Raw genomic sequence first — 24,649 nt, forward strand, 5'->3', positions numbered from 1 at the left:
TGTCTTCACTCTTTCTGATCACATTACCTCTTATTTAATTAAGAAGATAGAAGCACACAGACAAGATCAATGTCATTTTTCCAACATTAAATCTACCAAACTACCTGCACATGTGTTCAAATACTTCAACTTCTAGATTTCTCCACTTCCAAGCTGTGTGACCTTGAAGAAATCACTTAGCATCTCCGTGCCTCAGTTTTTTTATATAGAAAACTGGAAAAAGACTGTTTCCTTCATTAAGTTGTCAGGAGAATAAAATGAGTTAATAACCCTTAGAATAGTTTCCTGCATGTAGTATATTTGGAAGAAATTGTAGTTTTCATTATTATTCAAATTTTTGTTCCTGAGATCAATTGCTCTATTTGGCAACAGATTTGTATCCCCATGCCTGCACAAGAACTTTGACAATTAACTGCTATTTTTCCCGTATCATTAATTTATTCATCATTATTTATTATTTCTATAATGATACAAACATGCTATAATATCTCTCATCTATAAGAACTATTGTCTAGTTTACACGTTACTCTTCAGCTGACTACCCCATTTCTCTGCTCTTCTTAACAAAACTTTTGAGCAACATGGCCAACTAGATGCTCCTAATACCCCCAAAAAACAAAACAGAAAACAATAAATAAACAATAATGTTTTTACCAAAATAACAAAAAGAGAGCACCAGAGAACAGCAAAGAAACAGCAGAATTCCTGAAGAGCAAAAAACCCAGGATGGCCACATTTACAGAAAGGAAACATCACCTCTCTCACTCCATTCCCCCAGTCAGATCAGCTCAAAACAAGGAGGGTCTTCTTCCTGCAGGGAAAAGGTAAGCAAGAGGATTCCAGCAGCCACCATTGCCACCACAGCCACCTTCAGTTGTTGCTACTGGAAACTCTTGAAGTCCTCTGAGGCTCTGAGACCAGCTGAGGGAGCTCTCCATAATCCACACACAGCTTTCCCAAGAGAAGAAGCCAATACTCTTCCTCACCTGCTTCCATCTCATACCCCATGTTGCTATTGCTCTACCCCATCTTGGAACCAGAGCCACTGTCAGAATATATACATTACAGGGGTGAGTAGCCATTATGTCCCTCCATCCCACAGGCTCAGCCACCACTGCATCATGTCCACCCAGTTGTGCACTAGTCATCCCCAAGTAGAGCTGCTTCTATGCCCTACCCCCTGGGACCAAGCAACAGCAGAGCCACTCCAACCTTCTTTCCAGTCTCTGGTGCATCCTGCTCTTAGGCCTGAGGTGAAGTTCTGCACCACCTCCAGGGATCTGGAGCCTTGAACTACAAGGGCAGTTGAACCTCCTGCACCATAGCCAAAGCAGCACCCTGTCGCCCTGGGAACTTCAGGCCTTTGGCACACTGGTGCTTTCTGAGGCTAAGAGACCATGGCACACTTGTGTCCTAGGGAATCAAAGCCTTGGCTGAGATGTGCCCCCTACCCTTCAGACCAAGTAGCCACAGTATCCTGCCTACGTAGAACTGGACTAGTCCCCCACAATTTGAGCTGCTGAGGCACTCTGTCCCTCTGGGAAGTGAGATTATTGCTTCACTGCTTTCTGCCCCCTAGGGCCCAAGGCACATCAGCATATTGCCATTTCTGTGTTCTTGCTTCTGCTGAACCTAATCTTACAGAGCCTAAACTACTGCTGTACCCTATCATCCCAGGGTCCAGAGTCACGACTGTGTGGTACCTCATCCCCCAGAAAGAGCCTGAGCTGCTGCATTGCCCTGTTGGTTCTGGGTTCTGAATTGCAGCTGTGACCTGCTCCTAATGGCCCAAGCCTCTGGACCCCTCTTCATCCTCAGAGCCATGCCAGTAGTGTGACTTGTTCCCACAGGATTAGAATCACAGCACTTTCTCACCATTTGAGCCCAAACTTCTGAGGTTTGCCTCAGAGCAACAGATCCTGGCTAGTAGAAGAACTGCACCCACTTGTGTCTTGGAGAGTAAACCTATGCTTCAAGTTCCAGGAAGTTTTCCAAGAAACTGAGCCCAGAAATATGGCTCCACAGCCACTCTGAACACCTGTGCCATGGATCTCAGTGCACCATGGCTGCCTATGAGTCATGTCAGACCCAATTCCAAAAGAGATTTCCTCAGCTAAATCTCCCATCTGTAAGGAATACAAGAAAAAACATCCCTAAAACCCTGGCCTTAATAATCTACACAGCTACTGGCACTGCTGCAGCCTAGAATACTAAGCACATGCAGTTATCACTAATGTTTGTCACAATTGAAAAAGCTGCACAGAGGCTACACCACTGCACACACATGAAACCAGAGCCACCACACCATACCCAAGCAGCATCTTCAGGACCATTTGCAGGTGAAAATCTTCCCCTATGAAAGCCACTTTGTAAAATTTGGAAGAGGCCACTACACCACCAGATGCAGAGATATTAATGCAAGGACATCAGAAACGTAAAAAGGCAAGAAAACATGACACCACCAAATGAATATGATAATGCTCCAGTAACTCAAAGAAATGGAAATGTATGAATTGCCCGAAAAAAGAATTCAAAATAATAATCTTGAGGAAACTCAACAAGACACAAGAGAATACACATAGACAATTTACTGAAATCGGAAATACAATTCATGATCTGAATGAGAAATTCAACAAAGGGATATATATCACTAAAAGAAAACCCAGAAATCTTGAAGCTGAAAAATTCAATCAATAAAATAAGAAATACAACTGAGAGCTTCAGAAGCAGACTGGGTGAAGCCAAAGGAAAAAAAATCTATGAACTTGAAGACAGGCCTCTTGAAATGACTCAGTCAGGAAAAAAGAATGAAACAAATGTGAGGACATCCTATGCAACTTATGGGGCACCATTAAGTAAACAAGTATTTGCATTATGGGGATTTCAGAGGAAAAGAGACAGAGAAATGGACAGAATGCTTATTTAATAAAATAATTGCTGAAAGCTTCTTAAGTCTCAAGAGAGATATGAACATTTAGATCCATGAAGCTAAAAAGTTTCCAAATAGATTCAGCTCAAAGAGGTTCCCTCTGAAATACACAATAAGCAAACTGTCAAAAATCAAACACAAAGAGAATTTTAAAAGAAGCAAGTGTGGCTTCACAGCTGAATTCTATCAAACATTCAAAGCAAAGTTAATACCAATATTTCTTTAACTCTTTCAAAAAATAGAGCTGGAGGAAATACTACCAAACACATTTCATAAGGCCAGCATCACCTTGATACTGCAGCTGAAAAAAGACATAATTTAAAAAAGTAAGCATTACAGGCAAATTTCTCTAATGAGCAATAATAACACAAATCTTCAATAAAATATTAGCTGACAAAATCCACCTCATAAAAAATACTAGCTGACCAATCCACTTCATAAAAAATATTAGCTCACCAAATCCACCTCATAAAAAAACAAATCCCAACTGGGATTTATTGATGGCTTGCAAGTCTCATTTAACATGCACAAATCAATCAATGTGATACACCACATTAATGGGATGGAATATAGAAATCACATGATTATCTCAATTGACATAAAGAAAGCATTTGGCAAAGTCCAACATCTTTTCTTGATAAAAGCTCTCAACAGATTAGGTATAGAAGATTTCCTCAACATGATAAAGGTCACTTATGAAAAACCAACAGCTGACATTACAACCAATGGGGGAAAACTGAAAGCTTTTCCACTAAGATATGGTACAACAAAAGAACGCCCACACTCACCAATTCTATTCAACATAGTACTGAAAGTACTTGCAATAGCAATCAAAGAAGAAAAAGAAATAAAATGTATCTAAATTAGAAACCAAAAAGTAAAACTATCTGTATTTGCAGATCATATAATCCTATATTTAAAAAAAACTCCAAAGATTGCACAAGAAAAATTGTTAGAACTAATCATGACTTCAATAATATTGCAGAATACAAAATTGAAATACAAAAATCTGTAGCATTTTATATACAAATAACAATCTAACAGAAAAAAGAAATAAAGAAAATAATTCCATTTATAATTGCATCAAAAATACCTAGGTTTAATCAAGGATGTAAAATAAATTGAAATATACTTTGTGCTCACAGCTCAGAATGATTATTATTATTAAAATGTCCATATTACCAAAATTAATACACAGATTCAATGAAGTCCCTATCAGAATCCCAGTCATTCTTCACAAAAATTAAAAAAAAATTCTAAAATTTGTATAGAGCCATAAAAGACTCCAAATAGCCAAAACAATTCTGAGAAAGAAAGCAAAGTTGGACGCATCATACCTCCTAATTTAAATTATACTGCAAACCTATAGCAATCAAAACAGTATGAAACTGGCATAAAAACAGACATACAGACTAGTGGAACAGTACAGAGGGCCCAGAAATAAACCCAAACATATGTGGTCAACTAATTTTTCACAAGGGCATCAAGAGGACACAATAAGGAAAGGATCATCTCTTCAATAAATGGTGCTGGGAAAACTGGATTTCCACATGCAAAAGTATAAAATTGCACCCTTATCTTGTGCCATACACAAAAATCAACTAAAAATAGATAAAAGACCTAAATATAAGATCAGAAACTATAAAACTCCTACAAGAAAACATAAGAAAAAAGCTCCTGGACGTTGGCCTTGACAACGATTTTTGGATATTACACCAAAAGCTCAGGCCATTAAGGCAAAAATAAATGGGACTACATCAAACTAAAAACTTTGTGCACAGCAAGGGAAACAATAAACAAAATGAAACATCAGTCTATTGATTGAGAAAAAAAATTGCAAACCATTTATCTGATAAGGGTGTTACATAACCAAAATTCATAAAGAACTCTAAGAACTCAATGGTGGAAAAACAAATAACTAAATTTTTTTAATGAACAAAAGACCTGAATAGATATTTCTCCAAAGAAGACAGAAAAAATGGCCAACAGTTATATGAAAAAAGTGCTCAACGTCATTAATCATAAGGGAAATGAAATCAAAACCATAATGATATATCGCCTCACACCTGTTAGGATGGCTATTATCAAAAAGTCAAAAGTTAACAAATTTTGGCAAGACTGTGGATAAAAGAGAACTCTTGTACACTGTTGGTGCAAATGTAGATTAGTACAGCCATCATGGAAAACATTATGAAGGTTCCTTAAAAAACTGAAAAGAGAACTATCATATGACCCAGCAATCTGTCATTTCGGCACATACTCAAAGAAAATGAAACCACCACCTCATAAAAATATCTGCAATCTCATGTTTGTTGCAGCACTAGCCACAAGGGGCAAGATATGAAAGCAATCTAAATATTCATCATTTAACAAATGGATAAAGAAACTGCTGTTAAGTATATACAAAGGGATATTACTCAGCTCTAAAAAGGAACAAGATGTTTCCACAACACAGATGAGCCTGGAGGACATTATGCTAAGTGAAATAAGCTAAGCTAGACACAGAAAGAAAAATACTGCATAATCTCACTTACATGTGGAATCTTATAAAAATTCAAATATATAGAGATAAAAAAAAAACAGTTACCAGGGATGGTGGTGTTGAGGGCAGAGAATGGCTATGTAGGATGAACAAGTCTAGAGATCTAATGTACAACACAAGGACTATAAGTAACAAAATTATAATATGGGATTTATGCTAAATGAGTAGATTTTATCTGCTCATGCAACATAAACAAAACGGGTAACAATGTGAGATAATGGTATGTTAATTTGCTTCACTATGTAACCTTCTTACTATCTATATATATCCCATAACAAACATATTGTATACCCTAAATATGCACAACAAAACATATTCTTTAAAAAAAGAACAAAAGTCTTTAAAAGAGTTTTGTTTTTACTTGCCTACGTCACCATTGACTCCTCCATCTACCCAGTAAAGATTTTTCCACATCACTCCATTAAAAAGTCTCTTGTTAAAGTCACTAATAACCTACATCTTACCAAATTTGATGTTCAGTTCTTAGTCCTCATCTACGTGTTACTAAATTTGATGTTCGGTTCTTAGTCCTCATCCAATTCTACCCATCAGCAGCATTTGACACAGCTGATTACCCACTTCTGCTTTAAACACTTTGTTTACTTGGTTTGTTTTTTGAGACATCTAGCACATTATAAGTTCTTAATATTTAATGAATTAGTAAATAAATGATGGAAAATTATAACATAGTGTTTCTCATACTTGAGAACTCAAGAACGCCTAAGAATATACCTTTAGATGTCTCAGTTTTTTAAAAATCACAATAAAATTTAAAAATTGTCAATTTATGTGATCTTTTGGTGCTAATTCTATCACTAAACAACTGTAAACATGAATCCTGAAATCAATGAAATCATACAGCACTTTCGATTACAAGAGGGTTATTCAAATGATTCAAAATATACTTGTACTGACTCTATTCTAAATTATCAACAAAATAAAAATACAAACCTTACTCTCATAGAGGACTCTTAGACTTTGAAAATACATTGGTGGATCCCCAGAGATAACAGAAACTCTGCAGTTTGAGAAACAGTGGCACAGTAGTGATAACTCTCAAAGTCAGAAAACAATAATTTCATATTCCATCTCCACTAGTTGTGTGACTTTTCAGTGATTTTACTTATCTAATGATCTGTTTTCTTATTTTAAAATTGAAAAATTATGGTCATTGTTATTTACCTCATATGGAAGTTGTATGGATTACATGAGCTAATTTATGTAGAGAGCTAAGCACCTAGTAAATGGTCAAATAATGTCATCTCATTCTGACTCTGCCTCTATCTATCATCTCTCTCTTTTAAAATTATCAATATGTAAATTAATAAAGTTTTATCTCATATCTTAACTTTTTGGAATTACAGTCTGATGTAGTTTGGATATTTGTTCCTGCCAAAATCTCATGTTGAACTACAATCCCCAGTTATGAAGATGGGTCTTGTGAGAAATGTTTGGATCATGGCAACGAATCCCTCATGGTTTGCTGCTGTCTTCGTGATAATGAGTTCTCATGATATCTGGTCATTTTAAAGTATGTGGCACCTCATCGCCCTACTCTCTCTCTATTGCCCCTGTTGTTGGCATGTGACATACCTTATCCCCCTTCACCTCCTGCCATGATATTAAGCTTCCTGAGGCCTCCCTAGAAGTGAGAAGCTAAGCAAATGCCAGTACCATGCTTCCTGTAAAACCCGCAGAACCATGAGCCAATTAAACCTCTTTTCTTTATAAATTACCCAGTCTCAGGTATTTCTTTATAGCAATGCAAGAATGGCTTTACACACAGTCCTTTTGAAAATCTGATGATTGTTAGACACCCTCTGTCCTAAAAATGCACATTTGCACAAAATCTGAATAATCTTTGCCATAATTCTGAATCCCGTAAAGTTGTTCATAACTTCCTCCCAGGAAGCTCTCAAATTTCTAATGTAACTAGAATATAAAATAAATATTAAATTGTGACCCACAGAAGCCAGTTTTTTCCTGAATTTACACATCTAAATGATGACAGAAGTCTAGCACTCAGGTTGTCAACATCAGGGATGCCCACTAAGAAATGACAGAGACTTGGACATTGGAGATTAGGGTACAAAAGAAACTCAATTATCAAGGTCAGAGTGGCACCTGTAGCAGATATAAGAAATGTAGCCAATAAGTTACTGTCATAAGCTTCCTTCTCTTCACCCTTCATTTACTCAAGGTTGCCCTGGAACTTGGGACTGAACTAAGTTCAAGTTATCCACAGACAAACGTTTAGTAGTCAACATTTGGAAAAGTGGGAAATTTGGAAAATCAGTCATGTTATTTCATTGTACTTAAAAAAAAATTAGTGGTTTAATTTGTTCTATATTGGAAAATGTTTAAATTCTTCAAAATACAAAAAAAAATCAAGTATCTCATAATGTCACTGGCCAGGGATGCCCAATGTTAACATTTTCGTCTATTTTATTTCATTTTTGTTTGCAAACATAAATAATTTTACATCATGTAGTCTCTAAACTGAAATTGATGTTTACCTTTGAGTCATGAAGAACATGAATTATGGTTAATACCAATGGCATGGATATAATTTTTCTAAGGAATAAAATATTATTTAAATCTGACTAGTGATTTTAAGTCAATTTAACTTAAGAAAAAATAGCCCTAGTAGTAATTAAATTGATTTTAATTTATTCTCACATTTTTCTGGGGAAAATTATTACATAATAGCCATAGTCAGTACCCAAGAAATCATAAAGATCATCCCCATGGCAGTTACTAAGTTAAGACAGTGCAATCCTTACCTTCCAAGATCCTAATAATTGCGAATACTAATATATCAGCCTCCTTTGCATATTTTCACCATTAACATCACACCAATTGTCTGATATTAATTTAGTCTAACGGAAGTCTTCTGCAAAAACATATTGAAGAAAAATGGAAAGTACAGATGAGGATAGAAGCTGAATTTTGTAGAACATATGAAATCAGTATCTTATCTGCAAATCAGCCTACATTTGTAATAGGTAATGTTAATATTATTATTTATTTCAATTGTTAGAATATATAATAGTAGTAAATCAAGTCAGATTAACAGGCTGGTTATTCAGTTAAATATTAACAGAAACAAAAATAAATGTCGACTGGAACTACAGTGATATGTACATTTAGGAGATTCAAATGCACTAAATTAAAAGTAAAGAGGATTTAAAACAATATATCTATAATGATTTCTGTGATTTACAAGAAGGTGAAAACATACATCAAAGTTAAATTTGATGATTTGGGAAAACAATCACACATAAACATTTCTCTTTGGAAAACTATAACTTTGATGTGATTCTCATTCCTCGTAAGAAACAAGTGCAACATGAAGGGTTTAGTCAAACGACACACAGTTTTGTACAGCATAGTGCATGTGCAATACTATAGTTATCAATACTATATTGTACACTTAACCATACTATATTGTACACTGTAGTTAACAATATGGTATTGTGCACTTAAAGATTTCCTAAGAGGGCAGTAAATTTTATGTGAAGTTTTCATATCACAAAACAACTAACAGTAATAATAATGAATAAAGAAATCAGGGGCCCTTTGGGTAAAGACGGCAGAGCGCGGGTACAGCTTTTCGCTGACTACATTCAGGTGAGAAAACAGGCACAGAAAACTTAGAGTGAAAAGAAGCAACAGTAATACCACTGCTCCATGTGGCAGACAAAATCAACCAAAGAGAAAGTAGTGCTTCAGTAGGACCCATCTGGTAAACTTGTCCAGATTGAATATGCTTTGGCTGCTGTAGCTGGAGGAGCCCCGTCCGTGGGAATTAAAGCTGCAAATGGTGTGGTATTAGCAACTGAGAAAAAACAGAAATCCATTCTGTATGATGAGCGAAGTGTGCACAAAGTAGAACCAATTACCAAGTATATAGGTTTGGTGTACAGTGGCATGGGCTCCGATTACAGAGTGCTTGTGCACAGAGCTTGAAAACTAGCTCAACAATACTATCTTGTGTACCAAGAACCCATTCCTACAGCTCAGCTGGTACAGAGAGTAGCTTCTGTGATGCAAGAATATACTCAGTCAGGTGGTGTTCGTCCATTTGGAGTTTCTTTACTTATTTGTGGTTGGAATGAGGGACGACCATATTTATTTCAGTCAGATCCATCTGGAGCTTACTTTGCCTGGAAAGCTACAGCAATGGGAAAGACCTATGTGAATGGGAAAACTTTCTTTGAGAAAAGATACAATGAAGATCTGGAACTTGAAGATGCCATTCATACAGCCATCTTAACCCTAAAGGAAAGCTTTGAAGGGCAAATGACAGAGGATAACATAGAAGTTGGAATCTGCAATGAAGCTGGATTTAGGAGACTTATTCCAAATGAAGTTAAGGATTACTTGGCTGCCATAGCATAACAATGAAGTGACTGAAAAATCCAGAATTTCAGATAATCTATCTACTTAAACATGTTTAAAGTATGTTTTGTTTTGCAGACTTTTTGCATACTTATTTCTACATGGTTTAAATCGACTGTTTTTAAAATGACACTTATAAATCGTAATAAACTGTTAAACCCCCCCCCCCCAAAAAAAAAGAAATCAGAAGGCCGGGTGCGGTTGCTCATGACTGTAATCCCAGCACTTTGGGAGGTCAAGGCAGGCGGATCACAAAGTCAGGAGTTCGAGATCAGCCTGGACAATATGGTGAAATCCCGTTTCTACTAAAAATACAAAAAAAAAAAAAAAAAAAAAATTAGCCGGGCATGGTGGCACTCGCCTGTAGTCCCAGTTACTCTGGAGGCTGCGGCAGCAGAATCTCCTGAACCCAGGAGGTGGAGATGGAAGTGAGCCAAGATGGCGCCACTGCATTCCAGCCTGGGTGACACAGTGAAACTCCATCTCAAAAAAAGAAAAAAGGAAAAAAGAAAGAAATCAGAAAAAAAATTTTGGAAGTGATGAATACATTTATGGCATAGACTGTGATGATGGTTTCAGAGCTTATACATAGTCACAAACTTATCAAGTTATATGCATTAAATATATACAACATTTTGTATGTCAATCATACCTCAATAAATTTTTAAAGAAATAGGGTGTTAATGGCTTTGTAGAATGAGTAAGAGAGGAGTCATTTCCACAATTTTTTAGAAAAGTTTCAGGAGGATTTGTATCTGGTCTTCTTTGTAAATCTGATAGAATTAGAATGTGAATCCATTTAATCCTGTTTTTGTTTCATTGAGGGAATTTTTACTACTGCTTCTATCTCACTACGTGTTATTTGTGTGTTCGGGATTTCTATTTCTTCCTGATTCAATCTTGGAGAGTTGTATGTTTCCAGGAATTTATCCATTTCCTCTAAGCTTTCAAGTTGTGAATATAGAGTTGCTCATAGTAGTCTAGAATAATCTTTTTTAATTTGTGTAGTATCAGTTATAACGTCCTCTTTTTCATTTCGTTTTTAATACAAATAAATTTAAAAGTTTTTTACTTTTATTTTATTTTATTTTTATGGATACATAGTAGGTTATATATTTATGGAATACATGAGATGTTTTGATACAGGCATGCAATGTGAAATAAGCACATCATGGAGCATGGGGTATCCATCCCTTCAAGCATTTATTATTTGAGTTGGAAACGATCCAATTGCACTCTTTGAGTTATTTTAAAATGTACAATTCAGGTATTATTGACTATATTTGTGCTATAAAATAGTAGGTTTTATTCATTCTAATTATTTTATACCCATTAACCATTCCTGCACACCCCTCAACCCCATACTACTCTTCCTAGGCTCTGGTTACCTTTTTTCTACTCTCTTTGTCCATTACTTTAATTGATTTAATTTTTAGATCTGAAGAATAAGTGAAAACATGCAATGTTTATCTTTCTCCACCTGGCTTATTGCACTTAACATAATGATTTCCCATTCCATCCATGTTGTTGTGAATGACTGAATCTTATATTTTTATGGCTGAATATTACTCCATTGTGTATATGTACCACAATTTCTTTATCCATTCATCAGTTGATAGAAACTTAGGTTGCTTCCAAATCTTAGCTATTGTAAACAGTGCTGCAACAAACATAGGAGTGCAGATATCTCTTTGATATACAGATTTCCTTTCTTCTGGGTATACACCCAGCAGTGAGATTGCTGGAATCATATGGTAGCTCAACTTTCAGTTTTTATTAAAAACCTCCAAACTCTTCTTCATAGTAGTTGTACTAATTTACACTCCCACTAACTGTATACATTGCATCCCTTTCCCCCATCTCCTTGCCAGCATGTTATTGCCTGTCTATTAAATATAAGCCACTTTAACTGGAGTGAGGTGATTTTTCATTGTAGTTTTGACTTGTGTTTCTCTGATAATCAATGATGCTGAGCACCTTTTCATATACCTGTTTTCCAGTATGTATGTCTTCTTTTGATAAATGTCTATTTAAATTTTTGCCCATTTTTTATCAAATTATTAGACTTTTTCCTCTAGAGCTATTCAAGCTCTTTATATATTCTGGTTAGAACTCCCTTGTCACATGAGTATCTTGTAAATATTTTCCCCATTCTGTACATTTACTTTTCACGTTGTTGGTTGTATTTTTTGCAGTGCAGAAGCTTTTTAAGTTGATGTGATCCCATTTGTCTATTTTTGCTTTGATTGGTGGTGCTTGTGGGCTATTGCTCAAGAAACCTTTGCCCAGCCCAATCTCCTTGAGAGCTTCCACAAAGTTTTTTGTAGTAGTTTCATACTTTGAGGTCCTAGGTTTAAGTCTCTAATCCAGTTCCATTAGACTTTTGTATATTTTGATATATAGGAGTCAAGCTTTATTGTTCTGCATATGGATATCCAGTTTTTCCAGCACCATTTATCTTAGAGACTGTGTTTTACCCAATGTATGTTCTCAGCACTTTTGTCAAAAATGAGTTCACATTAGGTGTGTAGATTTGTTTCTGGGTTCTCTGTTGTTTTCCATTGCTCTATGTGTCTGTTTTTATGAAAGTACCATGTTGTTTTGGTTACTATAGCTCTGTAGTATGATTTAAAGTTAGGTAATATGATTTCTCCAGTTATGTTCTTTTTGCTCAGGATAGCTTAGGCTATTCTGGGTCTTTTGTTGTTTCATATAAATCTTAGAATAGTTTTCTTCTATTTCTGTGAAGAATGTCATTGGTATTTTGATAGGAATTGCATTGAATCTGTATATTGCTTTGAAAAGTAAGGCCATTTAAACAATATCTATTCTTGCAATCCATATACATAATTTTTTTTCTTTTTTCTTGGTGTCCTCTTCATTTTCTTTCATCAGTGTTTTAGTTTTTACTATAAAGATAATTTACTTCTTTGGTTAATTCTTTGATATTAAATTTTATTAGTAAACTTTATTGTAAATAGGATTACTTTCTTGATTTCTTTTTCACATTGTTCACTGTTGGCATAAAGAAATGTTACTGTTTTTTAATGTTAATTTTGTATCCTGCAACTTTATTAAATTTGTCAGTTCCAATGATTTTCCTGTGGAGTCTTTAAGATTTTGCAAATATAAGATCACATTATCTAGATAATTTTAGTATTTAGTTTTCAATTTGGATGTCCTTTATATATTCCTCTTATTATGTTGAATAACAATGTTGACTTTGGGTATCCTTGTCATGTCCCAGAACTTAGAAAAAAAATTTACGTTTTTCCCCATTCAGTAGGATAGATACTAGCTGTGGGTCTGCTGTATTTCTCTTTTATTATGTTGAGTTAAGTTCCTTCTATACCCAGTTTTTGAGGGTTTTTATCATGAAAAGATGTTGAATTTTATCAAATTTTATCAAATGCTTCTTCAGCATCAATTGAATGATTATACAGTTTCTATCTTTCATTTTGTTGATACGACGTATCCCATTCATTTATTTGCATATGTTAAACCATCCTTGCATTATAGGAATAAATCCTACTTGGTCTTTCTAATATGTTGTTGAATTCAGTTTCTTAGTATTTTGTTGAGAATTTTTGCATCAATATCATCAGAGATATTGGTCTGTAGTTTACTTTTCTTGATGTGTCTTTGTCTGGTTTTGGTATCAGGATAACACTGGCTTCATAGAAAGGGTTTGGTTTTCTTCTAGGGTTTTTATGGTTTTAGGTTTTACATTTAAGTCTTTAATCCATCTTGAGTTAATTTTTGTGTAACATGTAAGAAAGGAGCCCAGCTTCAGTTTTCTGCATATGGGTACCCAGTTTCTTGGACTTCTACAAGAAAAACTATAAAACACTGCTCAAAGAAATCATAGATAACACAAACAAATGAAAACACATCTCATGCTCATGTATGGGTAGGATCCATATTGTGAAAATGACCATGCTGCCAAAAGCAATCTATAAATTCAATTCAATTCCCATCAAAATACCATCACCATTCTTCACAGAACTAGAAAAAAATCTTAAAATTTTTATGGAACAAAAAGAGCCCACATAGCCAAAGCAAGACTAAGCAAAAGAACAAGTCTGGAGGGACCACATTATCTGACTTCAAACTATACCAAGAGGCTATAGTCACTAAAACAGTATGATATTGGTATAAAAATAGACACATAGACAAATGCAACAGAAAAGAGAACCCAAAAATAAAGCCAAATACTTACAGCCAACTGAACTTTGACAAAGCAAACAAAAACATAAAGTAGGGAAAGGACATCCTATTCAACAAATGGTGCTGGGATAATTGACAAGCCACATGTAGAAGAATGAAACTATATCCTCATCTTTCACCTTATACAAAAATCAAATCAAGATGGATCAAAGACTTAAATCTAAGATATGAAGCCATACAAAATTCTAGGATATGACATCAAAAAAACTCTTCTAAACATTGGCTTAGGCAAAGAGTTTATGACCAAGAACCCAAAAGGAAATGCAACAAAAACAAAAATAAATAGATGGGACTTAATTAAACTAAAAAGCTTCTTCACAGCAAAAGAAATAATCAGCAGAGTAGACAGACAATCCACAGAGTGGGAGAAGTTCTTTCCAAACTGCATCTGAAAAAAGACTAGTGTCCAGAATCTACAAGGAATTCAAATCAGCAAGAAAATATAAAACAATCCCATCAAAAGTTGGCTAAGGACATGAATAGACAATTCTCATAAAAAGATATACACATGGTCAATAAACATATGAAAAAATGCTCAACATCACTAATTATCAGGGAAATGTAAATCAAAACCAGAATGTTTTACCACCTTACTACTGCAAGAATGTTCATAATTAAAAAATCAAAAAAGAATAGATGTTGACATAGAGGTAGTGAAAAGATAACACTTTTACACTGCTGGTGGGAATGTAAACTACTACCACTATGGAAAACAGTATGGGGATTTCTTAAGGAACTAAAAGTAGAACTACCATTTGATCCAGCAATCCCACTACTGGGTATTTATCCAGAGGAAAAGAAGTTGTTACATGAAAAAGACATTTGCACATGCATGTTTGTAACAGAACAATTCACAATTGCACAAATATGGACCCAGCCGAAACGCCCATAATTCGAGTGTATAAAGAAAATGTGGTATATATACACCATGCAATACTACCCAGCCATAAAAATGAATGAAATAATGGCATTCACAGCAACCTGAATGGAGATGAAAGCCATTATGCTAAGTGAAGTAACTCAGGAATGTAAAACCAAATATAGTATGTTCTCACTTATAAGTGGGAGCTAAAGTTATGACTACACAAAGGCCTGGGAATGAGATAATGGACTTGGGGGACTCAAGGGAAAGGGTGGGAGGGGTTGTGGGATACAAGACTACACACTGGGTACAGCGTACACTGCTTGGGTAATGGATGCACCAAAATCTCACAAATCACCACTAAAGAACTTATCCATGTAACCGAACACCATCTGTTCCCCCAAAACTGACCACTTTACTATTTTGTCTTATTTTTATTATTCCAGCAATTATATGAGATAATTTTTACTATCACATTTCACAGATGAGGAAACAGAATAGATAGTTTAAATCTCTTGCCAGAAATTAAATTGTTGATAAATAGTTGAACCTAGATATAAACTCAGATCTGTTTAAGTCTGAAATCTATACTCTTTCCAGTGTGTTTTTCTGCTTCTCATAATTTAGGGTTGTGAAATTACGACAAAAGTTACAGAAGAGGAAATGAAAGTAGCTAGGTTCAGAAGTCACGAATTTACTAATAACAATATTATATATTGAGCAGTTACTATAAGACAGGCACTCTTTAATGCATATTTCGTTACACTTTTACAATCCCAAGAGAATGGTATCATTATTACTGTTTTATAGATGAAGAAACTGAGGGAGAAAACAGTCATGCCTGAACTTTAGGTTGTACAACTAGCAAACAGTAATAGCAGAGTTTTAAACCTAAGTTTGACAGAATCTAGAGACCACGCTCTGTAGAAAAAAAAAGTGCTTCACTGGAAAACAATCTATTTTCTAGACTCTAGAGAAACACCTCCCTGAGTTTTCTGATTCTAGAAGCTATTTTATAACTCTGTAAACTGTAAACAAATGGTAACAATAAAAAATAACTCTTATTTATGGATTTGCAAATTCTGTCTATTCAGAAGTCCAAATAACTTCTCTTTTTCGGTCCCTCATCCTACTAGAAAAAAGCAGTTTTGCTTCCATTTGAATATTTATTTTAATTTTTCTGATCTTTAAATTTATTTGTTCTTCAGAGTCTCTTTTGAACCAGTAGTCATATCTGTGTTGTTTCCTCATGGCTAAATGAAATATATAACATATTTGTATGACAGTCATGATTTTACTTTTTTTTTTTAAATTGTCTTTTAACAGTTTTCCAGAGATGCCTAGTGAATTCTTCTAATGGAACCAAGTAAACTTAATGAGAGAAGTGCACCTCATAAGCAGTTTAAACTCAGACCAGTCTTTCTTGGCTTCTAGAAGTGACTCCAAATTGGCAATATAGCACTGTTGACTTTCTTTTTGTTGTTATTGTTGTTTTGAGACAGAGTCTCACTCTGTCACCCACGCTGGAGTGCAGTGGTGTGATCTCAGCTCACTGAAACCTCCACTTCCCAAGCTCAAGCGATTCTCCAGCCCCAGCCTCCAGAGTAGCTGGAATTACAGGCATGAGCCACCAAAGCCTGGCTAATTTTTGTATTTTTTGTAGAGATGGGGTTTCACCATGTTGCCCAGGCTGGTATCGTACCCCTGAGCTCAAAGAAATCCTTCTGCCATGGCCTCCCAATGTGCTGGGATTACAGGCGTGAGCCAACACTCCTCGCCAGCACTGCTGACTTTCTATTTATCTAGTTTTGATGTTCATCTTTACTAATTTTGTGTTTTGATTTTATGTGTTTTTGTTCATTTGTGGCTAATAAGTTATGTAACATAGCTAGGAGTAATTACTGGGAATTTGGTTTTATAGTCTGACCATACATGAGGAATTTGATTTTGCACTCTTATCAATGATATGTGTAAGTGGATTAAATGTTTATAATATCTATGTTGGGTGAGAGACAGTAGGGAATTGTATTTGTTAGTTTTTTTTTTAATTTGTTGTCTTGTCTATTTTAATTAAGCTCAAATAATTAGGAATTTTTTTGTCTAACAGGAAGGGGACTAGCTCTTTGATATCTGGACTGGCGATTTTGTGTGTTTCTGTGCTTATTCTTAATTAATATCTGAAACTCTTGTTTATTTATTTGTTTTTTTTTTTGAGACAGGGTTTTTCTCTGTTTCCCAGGCTGGAGTGGTGTGGCACAATCACGGCTCACTGCAGCCTCGATCTCCTGGGCTCAAGCAATCCTCAGCCACCTAAGTAGCTGAGATTACAGGTGTGCACCATCAAGCCAGGCTAATTAAAAAATTTTTTTGTAGAGTTGTGGTATCACTATGTTGCCCAGGCTGTTCTCAAACTTCTGAGCTCAAGTGATTCTCTTGCCTTGGTCTCCCACAGTGCTAGAATTATAGGTGTGAGCCACTGCTTTTGGCCACATGGCTGAAATTTTGGAATAGAAGCTGTAAACCCCTGTGTCTGTATATTTATGTGCCTAAAGATCTTGACCTCCTATGTAAGCATGTGATTTTCTACCTTCAGATGTTGTTAATAAATTATTATATTATTTCTAACACAGTAAATAAAAGCAAGTAATGTTTACCTCAAAAAATAAATTATATCATAAAGTTACTTAAATTAAAAGGATCTCCCTGCCTCTGCGCTGCAGCCCCCGCCGTAGCAGCCTCTGAGCCCGCCGCCACCGCCTCTGAGAAGAAGATGGCTGTGCCACCTACGTATGCCGATCTTGGCAAATCTGCCAGGGATGTCTTCACCAAGGGCTATGGATTTGGCTTAATAAAGCTTGATTTGAAAACAAAATGTGAGAATGGATTGGAATTTACAAGCTCAGGCTCAGCCAACACTGAGACCACCAAAGTGACGGGCAGTCTGGAAACCAAGTACAGATGGACTGAGTACGGCCTCACGTTTACAGAGAAATGGAACACCGACAATACACTAGGCACTGAGATTACTGTGGAAGATCAGCTTGCACGTGGACTGAAGCTGACCTTCGATTCATCCTTCTCACCTAACACTGGGGAAAAAAATGCTAAAATCAAGACAGGGTACAAGCGGGAGCACATTAACCTGGGCTGCTACATGGATTTCGACATTGCTGGGCCTTCCATCCGGGGTGCTCTGGTGCTGGGTTACGAGGGCTGGCTGGCCGGCTACCAGATGAATTTTGAGACTGCAAAATCCCGAGTGACCCAGAGCAACTTTGCAGTTGGCTACAAGACTGATGAATTCCAGCTTCACACTAATGTGAATGACGGGACAGAGTTTGGCGGCTCCATTTACCAGAAAGTGAACAAGAAGTTGGAGACCACTGTCAATCTTGCCCGGACAGCAGGAAACAGTAACAGGTGCTTCGGAATAGCAGCCAAGTATCAGATTGACCCTGACGCCTGCTTCTCCGCTAACGTGAACAACTCCAGCCTGATAGGTTTAGGATACACTCAGACTCTAAAGCCAGGTATCAAACTGACACTGTCAGCAATTCTGGATGGCAAGAACGTCAATGCTGGTGGCCACAAGCTTGGTCTAGGACTGGAATTTCAAGCATAAAGGAATACTGTATAATTGTTTAATTTTAAGTTATTTTGCAGCATAGCTACCTTCAGAATTTAGTGTTATCTTTTAATGTTGTATGTCTGGGATGCAAGTATTGCTAAATATGTTAGCCCTTCAGGTTAAAGATGATTCAGCTTTAAGATGTTACCCTTCCAGAGGTACAGAAGAAACCCATTTCTAAAAAAGGTCCTTTCAGTGGTAGACTCGGGGGGAACTTGGTGGCCCCTTTGAGATGCCAGGTTTCTTTTTTATCTAGAAATGGCTGCAAGTGGAAGCTGATAATATGTAGGCACTTTGTATATTCATACTGAGTAAATGAATGAAATTGTGATTTCCTGAGAATCGAACCATGGTTTCCTAACCCTAATTGATGAGAGGCTCGCTGCTTGATGGTGTGTACAAACTCACCTGAATGGGACTTTTTTAGACAGATCTTCCTGACCTGTTCCCACCCCAGTTCATCATCACCTTTTTTACACCAAAAGGTCTTCAGGGTGTGGTCACTGTTTCTTTTGTGCCATTTTGTGGTGGAGGAGGTAGATGTGATGAAACCAATCATTCAGGACTTATTCCTTCTTGTGTTGTGTTTTTTTGCTCTTGCACCAGAGTATGAAATAGCTTCCAGAAGCTCCAGCTATAGGCTTGGGAGTGTCTGTGTGATTGTAATCACATGGTGACAACACTCAGAATCTAAATTGGACTTCTGTTGTATTCTCACCACTCAATTTGTTTTTTAGCAGTTTAATGGGTACATTTTAGAGTCTTCCATTTTGTGTGGAATTAGATCCTCCCCTTCAAATGCTGTAATTAACATCACTTAAAAAAACTTGAATAAAACGTTGAAACCTCAAAAAAAATAAATAAATAAAAGGACCTCTATTCTATATGGCTTACATAGATAAATAAATGCTTATATAAATTAAATATTTCTAAAATTCCAAGAAATTAAGGAAACAGTATTTAAGATTTTCAATGTGCTAAAAATGCATGCTTGAAGAATCCAACTTAGAAACATTTTACAAATTGTAGCTTCTGCACCACTGAATCATGCTTGACAGGTGGAGAGCTCCAGTGTGGTGGTCCCTACAGCTGTGCACCAGCCTACATGTTCCCTCCCTATACTGCAGGTTCCCCTGAACCCACAGCGAATCCCCACATCAGTTTGCTGGTGTGTGTCCGCACAGGTGGGTTTTGCTTTACTTGCCCTGCCAGCACGCGGGAGTGCAGTAGCCCCATGACCCCTGCAGACCGCCATTGTAGATGGAGCCTTGGTGGACACAGAGCCAGCAAGCCCCGCCCCACCAGTTCCCCAATCTTGTGGCTAATGCTGCCCAGAGAACAGGGTCTCCTCCCACACCCTGAGCCATCACTCATATTTGCAGGGCACAGAAAAGGCACCCAGACCTGAGCTAGCCAGCAGCCTGCCCCAAACCAACATCACCTCCAGTGCAACAGCACACACAGTCTCCCTCAGAGGCCCCCCACTCCTCCTTAACTGCCTTCCCTTTGTCACTGTGATGAACTCCCTCAGGGAGGCTGGCACCCCTGCATTCACTAACATTGGGCTAGAGCTCCTGCACCTCAGTCCTCCAGCTGCAGTAGCCCCCAAACCTTGAGTAGTCAGAGAACAATGCCGGGGACCAATACAAGTCCCCTAGAGTTAGAGCATGCAGTCCAGGAGTTGGAAGCTGAACGTTGGCCCCATAAGATCTTCGAGAAATGAAGCCAGTTGGCTGAATCCACCTTATACAACAATCAGACTCTGAAGATCATCAAATAGGATAAAATTTTAAAGACCATCTAAAGGTCAACAACCTCAAAAATGGAAGGTAAATAAGCCTACAAAGATGAGAAAGAATCAGTGCAAGAACGCTGAAAACTCAAAAAGTCAGAGTACTTTCTTTATTCCAAATGACCGCATTACCTCTCTACCAAGGGTTTGGAACCTGGCTGAGTCTGAGATGACTGAAATGACAGAAGTAGAATTCAGAATAAGTGATAAGAAAGGAGTTCACTGAATTACAGGAGTGAATGGTAACCCAATGCAGGAAAGCTAAAAATCATGGTAAAACACGGCAGGAGCTGACATACAAAATAGCCAGTATAGAGAACATAACCAACCTGATAGAGCTGAAGAACACACTACAGAACTTCATAATGCAATCACAAGTATTATTGCAGAATAAACCAAGTGTAGGAAAGAATCTCAGAGCTTGAGCACTGTCTTTTTAAAATAAGACAAGCAGACAAGAATAGAGAAAGAAAGAGAGAGAATTCAAATAAACACAGTTAGAAATGACAAGAGGGATATTACCACTGACCCCACAGAAATACAAACTACTATTGAAGAATATTACGAATACCCGTATGCACATAAACTAGAAAATCTAGAAGAAATGGATAAATTCCTGGACACATAAACCTTCCTAAGACTAAACCAGAAATAAATTGAATCCTTGGACACACCAATAATGAGCTTTGAAATTAAGGCACTAATAAGTAGCCTACCAACAGCAGCAAAAAAGAGGTCAGGACAAGACAGATTCACAGCTAAATTTTACCAGATGTTCAAAGAAGAGCTGGTACCATTCCTACTGAAACTATTCCAAAAAATTGAAGAGGAGGGACTTTTCCCTAACTCATTCTAAGAGACCAGCATCATCTTGATACCAAAACCTGGCAGAGATACAAAAAAAAAAAAAAAAAAAAAAAAAAACTTCAGGCCAATATATTCGATAAACATCAATGCAAAAATTCTCAAAAGACTATTTGCAAACCACATCCAACAGCGCATCAAAAAGCTAATTCACCATGATCAAGTAGGCTTCATCCCTGGGATGCAAAGTTGATTTAACATGTGCAAATCAATAAATGTGATTCATCACATAAGCAGAACTAAAGACAAAACCACATAATTATCTCAGTAGATGCAGAAAAGGCTTTTAATAAAATTCAACCTCTTTATGTTAAAAACTCTCAATAAACTATTAAAAGAATATACCACAAAATAATAAGAGACATATATGACAAATCCACAGCCAACATCACACTGAATGGGCAAAAGCTGGAAGCATTCCTCTTGAAAACCTGCACAAGACAAGGATGTCCTGTCTTACCACTCCTTCAACATAGTATTGGAAGTTCTGGCTAGGGCAATCAGACAGAAAAAAAAGACATCCAAACAGGAAGAGAGGAATTCAAACTATCTCTGTTTGCAGATGACATGATCCTATATCTAAAAAACCTCATTGTCTTGTCCCAAAAGCTCCTCCAGCTGATAAACAACTTCAGCAAAGTTGCCCGATACAAAATCAATGTACAAAAATCACTAGCATCCTTATACACTAACAACAGCGAAACTGAGAGCCAAATCAGGAATGAACTCCCATTCATATTTGTCACACATACACACAAATTACCTAGTAATACAGCTAACTAAGGAAGTGAAAGATTTCTACAAGGAGAACTACAAACCACTGCTCCAAGAAATCAGAGATGACACAAACAGCTGGTAAAACATTCAATATTATTAAAATGCCCATACTGCCCAAACAAATTTATAGATTCAATGCTATGTCTATGAATCTACCAATGACATTCTTCACAGAACTAGAAAAGACTATTTTAAAATTCATATAGAAACAAAAAAAGGCCTAATACCCAAAGCAATCTTAGCAAAAAGAACAAAGCTGGAGGCAACAATTTACCTAACTTCAAACTACACTACAGAGCTACAGTAACCAAAAACGGCATGGTACTGATGCAAAACCAGACACATAAACCAATAGAACAGAATAGAGAACCCAGAAATAAGAACACACACATACAACCATAAGATCTTTAACAAACCTGACAAAGACAAGTAATGGGGATAGGATTCCTATGCAATAAATGGTGCAGCAATAAATGGCTAGTCATATGCAGAAGACTAAAACTGGATACAAATCCAAGTTTACATAATTTAGCTAATACTTTGGCAAACCAGAGCAGTTTAATAATTTTGCCTGTATAAAAATAGCCATGTCTTTTTCTCTGATTAATCAGTGTTAAGTATAATATAAGTATACATTTCCATTCTACATGGGTACGTTTTTCCTAGACTTATACAGGTTTACTGATCAATTAAACTAGCATTACTTAATGTTTAAGATTATGAAATATGTAAATTTGCATTTAACCAAATTGAATCATTATTCTGATGAACTATGTTTCAATAGTATTTATGCTTTGCAGTATGTCAGCTTCCAGATAATTTTCTAGATATTTAGGTAACTTAAAACCTTGGACTCATACTGAATTGAGTTAATCAATGGATTCACTAGATGTCTGCATCATTTCTAAAGAAAATAAAACATACCCCACTAACGTTTTTATTTTTTATTTTATAGATATGGGTTCTCACTGTGGTGCCAAGGCTGGGCTCAAATTCCTGGGCTCAAGTGCTCCTCTCACCTTGGCCTCCCAAAGTGCTGAGATCACAAGTGTGAGCCATTGCACGTGACTGCAAAACTATATCTTTAGGTCATGATAATATGTTCATTCTTGCCACTTTAAAATGCTGTATATGGGACGTGGGTGGCTTTAAAATGTGTGTTATGCATATCCATGAACTCTCCTAGTCTGCTATATGCTGGTGTGTGGCAGGCCATTCTCAGTTACCCACCCATTAGTTTCCTTTGTGAAATAGAAGTTACTTTGGTTAAAAATGATAATTAATAGAAATGTTTGAGACTATATTTAAGAACAATAATTTTAGAAAAATATGATTGTGTACATGCTTCTGTTTCTCATGGACACTATTAATATTATCCCAAAGCAGCAGTTCTCAGAGGATTTTTGTTTTGTTTTATTTTTGTTTCTAAACTTCTTTATACTCTTTGTGATGGTTAATATTGACTATCAACTTGATTGAATTGAAGAATGTATTGTTCCTGGGTGTATCTGGGAGGGTGTTGCCAAAGTAGATTAGCATTTGAGTTAGTGACTTCAAGAGGCAGACCCACCCTCAGTCCAGGTGGGCACTATCTAATCAGCTGCCAGCACGGCTAGGATAAAAGTAGGCCGAGGAATGTGGAAGGACTAGACTGGCTTGAGTCTTCTGTCCTCCATCTTCCTCCCGTGTTGGATACTTCCTGTCCTTGAACATCAGACTCCAAGTTCTTCAGTTTTTGGACTCTTGGACTGACATCAGTGATTTGCCAGGGCCTTCTCTGGCCTTCAGCCACAAACTGAAGGCTACACTATTGGCTTCCTTAATTTTGAGGTTTTGTGACTTGGACTGTTTTCCTGGTTCCTCAGCTTGCAGACACCCCATTGTGGGACTTCACCTTGTAATCATGAGTCAATTTTCCTAATCAACTTCCTTGTATATATTCATCTATCCTGTTAGTTCTGTCTCTTTAAAGAACCCTGACTAATACACTCTTTGAATGTATTGAGGTCTCCAAGGAACGTTGTTATATGAGTTATTTCTTCAAATATTTACCATATTAAAAATTGAAACTAAGAAAAAATTTAATTGCTTCTTTATTGATTCATTTGAAGTTATCAATGATGAATATATTGCATGCTAATAACATCTTAGTAATATTATGAAATTAGTCCTGACCTCACAGATCTCCAAAATAAAGTACAGTGTCAGTCTGTTCCAGAAAATGAAACAGTATAATGAAAGTGCAAACTTGGAAGGCAATTTTTGTTTGACTTGTTTTATAATGTCTGAGTCTGAAAAGCTATTACATGTTTTAATATCTCAGCAACGTTTTCTCAATTTTGATGGGTCTCATTTCCTTGGTTTGCTATTTATTGTCTTTAACCTAGATAGGAAAGATTTTGCGTCTTACTAAAATAATTCTCTGTGCTTTTTGTTGATTTGATAAATTTTTATAAGACATACTATTTTATTTTAACTGTTTTTAAGTGTACAATAGGAAGTCATATTTTTTAACCATATAATTTTTGGCGGTATCCATTCCCTCAAGCATTTATTCTTTGTGTTACAAACAATCCATTTACACTCTCTATTTTAAAATGTACAATTACGTTGTTATTGACTATATT

General features: G+C 36.4%; 1 protein-coding gene and 1 pseudogene across 1 annotated transcript; both read left to right on the top strand.

The window, feature by feature from the left end:
- Positions 1-9,026: 9,026 nt before the first annotated feature.
- LOC116811109 (proteasome subunit alpha type-2-like) lies at positions 9,027-10,027 on the top strand (annotated as a pseudogene).
- A 7,651-nt stretch (positions 10,028-17,678) lies between these two features.
- Positions 17,679-18,584, top strand: LOC116811837 (voltage-dependent anion-selective channel protein 1-like). The gene has a single exon (XM_032757232.2). The coding sequence runs from the start codon at positions 17,732-17,734 to the stop codon at positions 18,581-18,583; it is 852 nt and encodes a 283-aa protein (XP_032613123.1). The 5' UTR covers positions 17,679-17,731; the 3' UTR covers position 18,584.
- The last annotated feature ends 6,065 nt before the right edge of the window (positions 18,585-24,649 follow it).

The sequence above is a fragment of the Hylobates moloch genome, unplaced genomic scaffold (assembly GCF_009828535.3).
Source record: "Hylobates moloch isolate HMO894 unplaced genomic scaffold, HMol_V3 SCAFFOLD_7, whole genome shotgun sequence".
In the NCBI taxonomy this organism is placed as follows: domain Eukaryota; kingdom Metazoa; phylum Chordata; class Mammalia; order Primates; family Hylobatidae; genus Hylobates; species Hylobates moloch.

Bases quoted from the DNA above. Each gene is read 5' to 3' on its own strand.
- LOC116811837 (XM_032757232.2), top strand. From the start codon at position 17,732: ATGGCTGTGCCACCTACGTATGCCGATCTTGGCAAATCTGCCAGGGAT.